Here is a 10,533-nt window from a genome sequence, read left to right on the forward strand (position 1 = left end):
GTCTGGATTACATTTAACTCAGTAGTCAAAATGAAACTGTTTGGCAGACCACCAGAAAGACCACCCACAGAACTGATCAATATTTGGTCTCAGAAAATCAGGAAGGAAATGAGAGGGATTGACAAAGAGATTCGACACGTTCAGAGGGAACAAGAAAGAGTTACACGATCCATTAAAGATGCGGCTAAAAAGGGTCAAAAGGATGCGTGTGTGATCCTTGCCAAGGGGGTGATTCAGTCAAAGCGAGCTATTCAAAAACTCCATGCTTCCAAAGCACACATGAACTCTGTGATACTCAGTATGAAGAATCAGCTGAGTGTGCAGCGTATAGCTGGGGCCGTACAGCAGAGCACAGAGGTCATGGAAGCCATGCAGCTCCTCGTGAAAGTCCCCAAGATCCAGGCCACCATGAGGGAGCTATCGAAGGAGATGATGAAGGCCGGTATGATTGAGGACATACTGCAAGACTCATTTGAGAGAATGGAAGACGAAGAGGACATGGAGGAAGCAGCAGATGAGGAAGTTGAAAACATCCTCTTCCAGGTCACAGCAGGTGCACTCGGAACGGCTCCAAACAAAGTCACTGATTCGCTGCCCAGTGTGGAGCCAGGTGGAGCCTCCACAGCCTTAGATGATGAAACTGAAAACATTGAAGCGATGCATTCGAGACTGGCAGCTCTGAGGAGCTAAGATGAACTGCTACTGAGAGTTCTGGTGCAGGAGGATTTACAGTGCTGAGCGTCATGTGTGCTGCAGATTAAATGTGTTAGGCTGCATAAATAACTTGGATTAAAGTGCAAATGCGTAACTTTTATCACCGCCTTGAACAATTCTGAGTAATTACAAAAACAATGTCCGTCTGACTAAATGCATGGTCACTCCCTGGTTTTCAAAGATGCAGACAATTTAAATGTTTTAAGGTAATGCCACTAACATTACCTTAAAAAGACCAAGTTTCCCCTTAGTAGCCACTGACCAGAAGGAGCTGCCTCATATTTCAGCAGGCGTTGCAAATGGTGCTTTTATGTGAGTAATGTTACTTGTAGAGCTGCAACTAACGATTATTTTCATAATTGATTAATCGTTTGGTGTTCAGAATATCAGAAAACCTTAAAAAATGTGGATCGGTGTTCGTCACACCTGAAAATGATGATGTCTCAAATGTCTTGTTATCCAGAGCAAAGAAATTAAGAAAATATTCACATTTAAGAAGCTTAAACAATCGGAAATCTTGTTTTAACCATGAAAAAAGCTTGAAACCGATTATTCGATTATCAAAATAGTTGTCGATTAATTTAGTAATCGATTAATCGTTTTAGCTCTAGTTACTTGTCCAGACTCCAGGAAGTAACTTTTGATTAGTAATTAACTTATGATTGTTAAAGATTGTTAAAATGCTATTGTGCAGCCCTACTGAACATCCAGGTTCATGTTTAGCAGTAGAAACCACTTCTTTTTCACTTGTTTTATATATATATATATTTATTAACCAAGTTTCAGATATAAAATCATACAAAAATCCGGTACAACAACACGTCCACACCATTCCTATAGGAGAGTCATATACAACCATGAAAGTCCATAAGGCAGCCTGTGGCCAAGGGGAAAGGGAACTTGACTTGTAACTGGAGGGTCGCCGGTTCAAATCCCCACCCGGCCGGCTGGGGTACCCCTGAGCAAGGTACCCAACCCCCAATGCTCCCCGGGTGCCACTCAGTGTGGCAGCCCACTGCTCCTAATTCTAGGATGGGTCAAAATGCAGAGGAATACTTTCCCTAAGGGGATTAATAAAAACTAACTTTAATTCAAAGCCATTTTGTTGTTGGTATCCTTGGCTTGCTTGAGAATGCCTCCTTATCTTTCTGCAGGAGTTAGTGGTCAGGGATGAGCTGAGAGCGACTGTCCTCAAAACCTGGACCCAGATAAATTGATGAAGACAAGACAAGACAAGAAAAGACATGTGCAGGCTGAATCAAAATGTTCATGGCTTAAAAATGGCAGATTCAGAAACCAGTGAGAAAAATCATTGTTAGTTGTTGCCCACCTAAAGTTGACATATTTCTGGTCTATGCTTGGCAGATGTTAATAGAGTTAATAAAATGCATTTACCACCAGCATTGTCCTCTTCTTCACTAATCTCTGGAGTGCACGTGAGGAGAAACCTGGGCCAGGTCTGCCACATCATTCATGAAGCCTTCTTCAGCCTCCTTTTTAAGACAGCAAAGAAGAGCTTATAGAAATGAATTGTTCACGTCAAAGTATGACGTTGAGAAAGACAGTCAGTGTGAAGGCGACTGACCAGTAGCTGCTTTTTGAGACTTTCCATGGTTTGATCTTGGGCCACTTTCCTCTGCTTTAGTTCCTCATAGATCATCTCCTGTTGGAGGTAACACTGTTCCAACACCCTCCTTTTGTGGAGTTCCACCCTGACACAAATTAAAACAAAGACAAAATTATGCTAATTTAATGTGAAATAATCCATTCTGCTGTTTTTTGGGTTTTTTTTGTACCTCTGTTGAAACTCGACCGAGGTGGGTTTTTTGCCCCAGTTCACCAGCTCCCTCTGTAACGCTGTGTTCAGCTGACTGTTGCGCTCTTGCTGCTCAGTCACCTCTGATAGAAAAGATCACAAGACCAATGTAAACACATGGAATTATTTGTCACTTGCAGTGGTATGTAGTGTGTGTGCACAATGTGTTCAATGATTTTTTTTTCTGTACGTATAAAATGGCACGTATGTATGAATCTCTGCTATTAGGCTGTTGTCCACTTAAAGAAATACTTCACCGATTAGCATTTAGCTTTGTATTACTAGAATAGAGGTAGTATTTTTGAAAAATTGTGCTTCCCAACCTCAATTTGAAGTATTCCTTAAAATGGCACTGTGTACGCTAATCTTTAACATGGTCGTGTTGTGATGATCTCACCCTGGTTCATGTTTGGCTGCTCCTGTGGTATCTTTCTGGTAACATCCTGTAGATGTGAGTAGTAGCGTTGGACGAGTGCACAGAGAGAGTTTTTGGTCATGTATACGCTCTCTGATGCAGTTTCCATCAGGTGGTGCTAAGGAAAGGAAAAACACCCAAGAGGGTTACATGGCAAACTTACACACAAGTCATTTGATAAAAACAGCAGTTTGATACCTTTAAGCTATCATCCTGTTTTGGAGAAGCCAAGGACTCCACGGGCAGGGTCTCCATCGTCTGCTGGACGGCTTGGCTGAGGGCATTGCCAACCACCAGCTGTGCGTGGCACTGAAGCAGCTCCATCCCTGTTTCCAGTTCAGACAGGAACTCCTGCTGGAAGTTGTGGCCCACCAGCTGGCTCTCTGGACCCAGATGCCTCTCTGCTAGGCTGGCACGGCTGTTCTGTGATTAGTAAAGAGTCAAGAGCGTTTGAACCCAGACCAAATGAGCAGCAGCATCCTCAGTGTGAGTGTGAGGATTCCTGAGAATCAAATCATCACTAAAGAGCGACATTCTGTGATGAAACCTTGGACTCAGTGTTCATTTATTGTTGCAGTGTATCTGTTGTAATGCTGTTCTAATGGCGCTGTGTCATGCACCTCTGAAATATTATGTGTATGAATATTTCATTTTCATGTTCAAACTGCATCAGCAGACATTATCTCCTTAACTTCCTGTTTATCCTTTTATGCCAGCTTGCGGTTCAGATTATGAAGCACTATCTGTGCCTGATCTGTTACTGGAAACCCAATTTGTTCCACTACCTGTTACCAACCTAATGTTTTACAGCATAAAAATGTGTATTTTATTTTACAGCGTTAACCAACAGAATGAAAGATAAAACTGTGTATTTTATTATGCAGGACTGTAAGCTATTTGTTTCAACAAGCATGACAGCAAAATGTTTAGACAGAAAGTAGTAAAGAGCCAATATCAGTGGCTATTATGTTGACAGCCAGGTTGAAAGAATGTGGTGTTATTTTCTTAGGTGAACATTTAAACCAATAAAACAAATTATAACATAAAAATGTGTATTTGTCTTATACGAATATTCTATTAAATAATAACTACTATAACAAACATGTGTGTTTTTGTATTTTAGTTACTACTAAATTGAAAAAAGGAAATTTTTTTTTTATTAATTTATAAGAATAACTACTAAAACCATGATATGACATTCTTTTATTTTAAATCCCTGAACTTTGTTTCATACCTTGCATATTGCACAGTACAAATCTGGTTTCCAGTACAAAGTGGTTAGTGTCAACCATGTCGCACGCCGACCATGGGGCTCACAGCATCTGTGCACATCTGCACTCATGTTTGCCACTACAAACAAGGCTTTACAGGGCTGTGTATTCTAACATGACGTAAATGTTTCCCACCTTGAAAGTTGCACCGACACAGGACTGGCTTTTACCGGGGTCGTCCATCAGCACAGTTCTGAAGTCAGTCTGAGAGAGGGTCTTCAGCTTTGACAGCTTCATCTCCTTCAGCATGTGCAGACAGAAGTGCCTGACCACAAAGCTCCTCTGCGCCGCCGCCAACATGTGCTCATGTTTCCTCTCCATCAGCAGTCCCACTCCACTTTTTCGAGCAACCACATAACAATTCATTTGGAATATAAATGAATGACCTGGAGCTGTCCTGTCATTCACGACCTAAACACACCACATAAACACAGGACAGGGCAGGTCCTTCCATCTTACCTGTTGAGTGCGTAGCTCTGTCTCGCCACCATGTCTTTGAGAATCTTCATCTGTTGTTCAGTGAGATGTTTGAGACACGCCTGTGCCAGAGACATCTCCTCACTCCACACCTTCAGAAGAATAAGACGCCCAGTTAAACACAAAAGGAATCTTCTATTTTTATTTTTTTTTTTAAACAACATGGAACTATGTTTAAAAAGTGTATCTGATCCAAGGCATGGGCGTGTACCTGTCCATCCTTATCCACTTCAGCCTTCATGTCCTCCAGTTGCAGCTTGACAGTGTTCTCTACCTGCTGCAGCTGTGCGACCAGCTTCTGCTCCAGATCCAACCACAGCTTCTCACAGCACTCAGCAGACAGTTGAGACTTGGCAGAGACCAAGGCAAGAAAGACATTTTTGCCTAGCTCGCCAAGTTTCTTTGACCAGGAGATACGGAGTTTCTAAAGATACAGGATTTTACATATAAGAAGTAAAAAAGACATGATCACCAACCACTTTATTAGGTACACAAGGCAAGGTGGATTTCTATTGCTGCAGCCCATCTGCATCAAGGTGTTCAGAGACGGTCTGTTTAACTCAGATATAACAAGTGGTTACTGTTGTGAGTTACTGCCTTTGCTGTCTCTTTTAATAAGGCATATTTTCTGTAAATCCTAGAGATGATTGTGGATGAAAATCCTAGAGGATAAGCAGCTTTTGAACTAGTCAAATAGAAACACAACTGACTCCATAATATTGTCCTGGACGTATGCAAGATTTTTTTTTTTACCCTCCAAAGTTCAGTGAGAGCTTCAGCCACTCTGTTCTCGTGCTGCAGGTCCAGATCGGACGTCTGTTGCCTGTGTTTGACCAGCAGCTCCTGGTGCTCCTGCAGGAAAGGTTACAGTTCACATTAGATTTTTTCTCATCTCGTCTGTCTTTATTCACTTTGTGGCCACGAACAGTGAAGCGAAGAGTGGTCATCACTGCATAACATCTTAAACTGTTTATTATGTCACAGTGCATTCTGATCAATATATGTTAACGTAAAGGAGACGACATTTTGTGACCTTGGCGAGCTGCTGGAGGTCTCCGTGAGTCTGCGTCAGTTCCAGAGCAACGGCCTTTCCCTTGGTCTGACTCCTCTGAAGTTTTTTCCGCTTGGACACTATTTTACTGCACTTGTCATTCACCAGCTCTTTTGTCTTCTGTGTCCACTCTGCAACATGAGATGGAAACATGTGCAGTATGAGTGACCACTGACTGTTACAGTGACATCTTGTTATTACTGGTGTAAATAGTGGACATATGGAGACAAACAACATGATCTTCTGTTCTTCATCGTGGGTGTCTTACCCTCGGTGCATTGCTGAAGGCCCTTCATCAGAGTGGCCTGAACTTCTGAGAGGATCTTTTCCATGTGGTTAAAGGTTAAGACATCATCACTGGTCAGCTGCTCCAGCGCTGTGGCTATCAAACCCTGCATCAGAGACATTTCCCACTTAAGCGCGGCAGGTTGGGACTGAAGAAGCCCCGTCAGCTCCTCCCACCACAGCAGCTTCTGCTGGATTCTCTAGAAGCATGAGACATGTTCATCCTTTCTTATTTAGTCCATCCAGTTCCTCACATGGCATGAGAGATCAGTGGTATGCAAACGAATGGCTTGTATTTCTTACTTTGAGCTCAGCCTCTTGAGTGTTCACCAGGTGGTTCTCTACTAACAAGAGAGTTTGAATGAGAGACATAATCACATCCTGAGCTTCATCCCGAGAGAAAATGCTGGTCTTGCTCAGCAGATGCTGAAACAGGTCCTCCACCTGTTTGCTGAAACCTTTGGACTGCAGAGAGAGATTTGTTTCCTCACTTGAACTCACAGTATTTATACGACTCTAATATCATTTTCGTTCTGTTCGGTTTTTTTCTGACCATTTGAAGGCTGCGTTCAAGGTGATCTTTCTGAGCTCTCTCAATCTCCTCCAAAGTACAGGGAGCATTGTCGTTTTTCTCAACAACAATCTGGTCTGACGACAACAGTTTCTTCAGCTCGTTTATTTCCTAAAATGACAGATGGCAACATACTTCATACAGTTTACTTTCCTGTGGGTTGACATACAAATTTTGATCGTTCAATTCAAAATCTGAACAAAAAGAAAGCATTATGCATGTAAGTGTAACTGAAAAAAAAAAACTATTTTGAATGTGCGTTTTTGTTTTACCTTTTCCTGCATTTGTAGAATATTCTTGCTGAAGTCTGCATCATTTTTGTCTTTTGGGAACCGGCGGCTAAATATCATTTTCACCATTTGAAGAAAAATCTACACAAAACAACACACAAAAGCATTTAGAACATTGCACACGTATGCCCATATGTGTCTTATAAAACTACACGAGTAACATGAATTGAATAAAACGAATGACATTTACTGACCAGAAATTTTTCTTCCTGAAGGTGAGAGCAAAGGTGTTGTATGTCCTGCAGGGCCAAACAGTAAAGACTAATCCTGCCTTCAAATCTGCGGGAGTAACGAGAGTCGTATCACTTTTTTTTTAGCAAATGCTGGTTTGTACACACTTGCTGCAGATTAGGGTAAAGGGTTATGGCTCATGTTACGGACCCTGTTTGTGTCAGTGTGTGGGGGTAGTGAGACACCCGAGTGAAACTCTGGTTCTGCAGACTTTTGGGGACCAGCGAGTAAGAAATAAACTGACTGCTGTCATCATTGTCTTGGTCTTGGCTCATAGAGTCTCCGTCCGTGGAGGACGATGACTCCTCGTTAGGCATTGCTGGCATCTTGGTATGCTCATGTAGTGATGGGTTGGATGCTCCATCTGCTAAAGGCTGACAGGTACAGGTACAGGTACAGGTACAGATGCAGGTGCATGTCATCATTTTATTAAATTGGCATTTAGAGCAAAAGCAATAATCGAATATTTGATTCAAAGGTATTATTTCTTGAATATATTCTCAAGTACATGAGAGCTAGTGGAAGTAATGCAGTGTTCACTGCGTGTTGTGCTAACGGGAGCAGCTAATGAGATGCATTCAAGGAATCTCTGACACTTTACCACTTCTGCAAACACACATGAAATACTGAATAACTGAATTATTGCTGCTGCTGCCACCTTGTGATAATAGATGCACCACAAATTACGTAGTCATTATGGTAGCAAGACTTGTTTTTATGAATGCCATCATTCATTATCATTATTCATCATCTTTTGAACCTATCGCATAGAACAATAGTCACAGTCAGAGTAACTGATCGACTTCAAACAAATAATTGAATTCTCATGGCCCTCCATCGTAATTACATGTATGTTGTCAAAACCATTATATATAAATATATATATATATATATACATATATGTACATGGACTTACTCTGTATTTTTGGTTGATGGGATAGACCACCTTTGCTCTGGATGCAAATGCAGTGATGTCATTGTTCATGGGTGGCTGCTTCTTCTCCTGGTCAATGAGTAAACACACTTAAATGGTTTAGTGGGAAGTTAATAAGGGAGCATATTAATGCAAAATATATCAGACCACACATACCACAAATGAAGCTATGTGAGATATGTGGTTTGAAACAAGGGCTGTCACCAAGGGCCTAGGTCTGGTTACAAGACTGGTGGGGACACTGCTTATAAAATCCAGTCTTGTATAAATTACCTAAAAGGGATATTTGAGTAAAAGTACAAGTATCTTACCAGAAATTTACTTTGGTAGAAGTAACTTGTTACTTAAGTAAAATTCAATGACATTTATTGTACTTAAGTGTCAAAAGTAAATTATCAGTAAATATCAAAACACTTGTTTGTGAATGGCAAATCTATAGTATAAAGCAGCTCATCAAGACTATTAAAGCTCTTATAAATACAGACCATTACCAACTCTTCTACTACTACTTCTAATTTTAAATTGGTAGTAATGAAACTGCCATGATTTCTTTTTATACGTGACACACACAAACTAGTGACTAGTGACTTATAAAGTAGTTATTTTAGTTTACAGCTGTTGGAGCTTCCTCCTGTTGTCAGAGATTTCAGCCATGATACAAATTATGATTTCCAGTAAGGATATCCAATAAGGTTTTTACTGGCATTTGTCTGTTTGTCTCATCACTCAAAAATGATCTGTATCAATGACATCCTGGGGAAGCGATTTTTGTAGTGATATGTAAATGAATCACCTTTTGAGTGTATTGACATTGTGGGAAACTGAGCGGCCTTGGTAGATGTTTGCACTTTCTGAGTGCTTTCTCAAGTTAAGTTGTGATTTTTTGTTTCAAGGATTATCTTTCTTTCTATATGAAATTATTGACACCAAAATGGTTATATTTTTGACCACGTTTTTCTGTTTATATGCAGCGTAAGTCAAAATGTAATGACAGATTTTGATGGGGGAATGTAGGTTATGACCCAAGGAAGAAATTATTAGATTTTTTTTCCACATGGACAATTACAGTTTCATGGACAACACAGTTAACTGAAGGTAACTAAATAGACCATTTTGAGCACTTTAACATCACATATGTATGGGTCTAAAGCTACCAGATGTTAGCAATATCATTACCTTTTCATTTGTGGTACCACTTGGAGCCTCTTTTCTGCTGTTGCTAACACAGTCACTGTGGTTGTTGTCCAAATCCCCATCATCAGGGTCAAGCAGCCTCCTTGCATTGTAGCCCTGATGAGACAGTGATTGCATGTAAATTTCAAATTCAAATTCAAAGACTGACTATGATGCATTGATTGTAAGCAATTGGAAAGTTGAAATTTAGTACTGAAAACACTGTAAATGAAGCTTTACTACACAGAAGCTACCACCCTTGAGAGAAACATGGCAAAGTAGCTTACTAGATCAGAAGCTACATAAAGTTGAACCGACTTCATGTTCTAGGTCAGTCTCATAATAATGTATTAAACAACATGTATTAAACAACATCAATAACAGTAAAAAAATGTTCACTTCCTAACTTCACTGAGAAAAATGAAATGTAAATAAAGTAAAGCGGTGGTAGACAATAGATAAACCTATTGTTAAAAATCTGTTATTGCTTACTACTGCTTTATTAACATATAAAAACCTTCTTTTTCCATAAGACATTGCACAAGTTATTCATAGCTTTGAGATTGCAGCTTGTAATAAAGCTTGAAATAAATAACTCTTTACACCTATTACTGAGAGTTGGCATTACATTTCAGCTGTTGATCGAACACTGTGCCCAGATGTTTATAAGAGTCACTCCACTGACTGGACATCCTTACTATGAACCACACAGGCTTTGTGTTCAGATTCGCAATTTCTGAAATCTATAAATCAACTTTGAAGTAATAACGTATCAGATTATCTTTTCATTTGTATTAGACCAGGTTCAAAAACACAATGTAGACGTGTGTGGAGACTTGATGCTTACTTGTCTAGTTAGGAGCAGGGGCTTCACACAGAAGACGTAAAGCAGAGCAGCAGCTAACACTGCGGACAGTGCTCCACTCACTGTAGCCACACTCAACACTTCAGTATTCACATACAACGACTCGGCAAAAAACACCGTCACATCAGCCTCGCATCCCGCTATCGCTTCCTCTCCTGACATTTCACAACTAATTCTTATTCGCCATTACACTGAAGTAAAATTGTGTGAGTTAGCTAGCAAACGTCTTCTAACTAATGTTAATAACAATGGAAAGTCACCAAACTCCTGTCTGTTCACCGCGCTGAAGTTTTTTTAACTTAGCCTTCGCTTTTCCTCTCTAACATACAAAAAAATCGCTTGCAAACAATCTCGATTTATGTCAGAACTTTCCGCTAAAGGACAAATTTGTGTACATTTTAGCCAATGGATGCGCAGAGATTCAAGGAGTCTGCAAAACC

At 40.4% G+C, this 10,533-nt stretch overlaps 2 protein-coding genes across 2 annotated transcripts; one reads left to right on the plus strand and one right to left on the minus strand.

The window, feature by feature from the left end:
• LOC122767988 (charged multivesicular body protein 3-like) lies at positions 1 to 690 on the plus strand. Its single transcript, XM_044023585.1, has one exon. The coding sequence runs from the start codon at positions 31 to 33 to the stop codon at positions 688 to 690; it is 660 nt and encodes a 219-aa protein (XP_043879520.1). The 5' UTR covers positions 1 to 30.
• A 774-nt stretch (positions 691 to 1,464) lies between these two features.
• LOC122767986 (ellis-van Creveld syndrome protein) lies at positions 1,465 to 10,518 on the minus strand. The gene is made up of 21 exons (XM_044023582.1): positions 10,076 to 10,518; positions 9,232 to 9,345; positions 8,038 to 8,124; positions 7,272 to 7,495; positions 7,085 to 7,169; positions 6,873 to 6,971; positions 6,583 to 6,711; positions 6,333 to 6,494; positions 6,013 to 6,229; positions 5,727 to 5,875; positions 5,447 to 5,545; positions 4,905 to 5,117; positions 4,676 to 4,785; positions 4,352 to 4,553; positions 3,144 to 3,368; positions 2,928 to 3,063; positions 2,511 to 2,613; positions 2,300 to 2,426; positions 2,110 to 2,207; positions 1,805 to 1,912; positions 1,465 to 1,585 (listed from the first exon to the last, which is right to left on the minus strand). Exons 1-19 carry the CDS (start codon positions 10,253 to 10,255, stop codon positions 2,133 to 2,135), a joined length of 2,736 nt encoding a protein of 911 aa, XP_043879517.1. The 5' UTR covers positions 10,256 to 10,518; the 3' UTR covers positions 1,465 to 1,585; positions 1,805 to 1,912; positions 2,110 to 2,132.
• Between the last annotated feature and the right edge of the window lie 15 nt (positions 10,519 to 10,533).

Source organism: Solea senegalensis, linkage group LG4 (genome assembly GCF_019176455.1).
Source record: "Solea senegalensis isolate Sse05_10M linkage group LG4, IFAPA_SoseM_1, whole genome shotgun sequence".
Classification (NCBI taxonomy): domain Eukaryota; kingdom Metazoa; phylum Chordata; class Actinopteri; order Pleuronectiformes; family Soleidae; genus Solea; species Solea senegalensis.

Coding starts and splice junctions, on each gene's coding strand:
- LOC122767988 (XM_044023585.1), top strand. CDS start 31: ATGAAACTGTTTGGCAGACCACCAGAAAGACCACCCACAGAACTGATC.
- LOC122767986 (XM_044023582.1), bottom strand. CDS start 10,255: ATGTCAGGAGAGGAAGCGATAGCGGGATGCGAGGCTGATGTGACGGTG. Junction 3,369..4,351: donor GTGTCGGTGCAACTTTCAAG/GTGGGAAACATT, acceptor TACTAATCACAG/AACAGCCGTGCCAGCCTAGC. Junction 3,064..3,143: donor AACAGGATGATAGCTTAAAG/GTATCAAACTGC, acceptor TCCTTTCCTTAG/CACCACCTGATGGAAACTGC.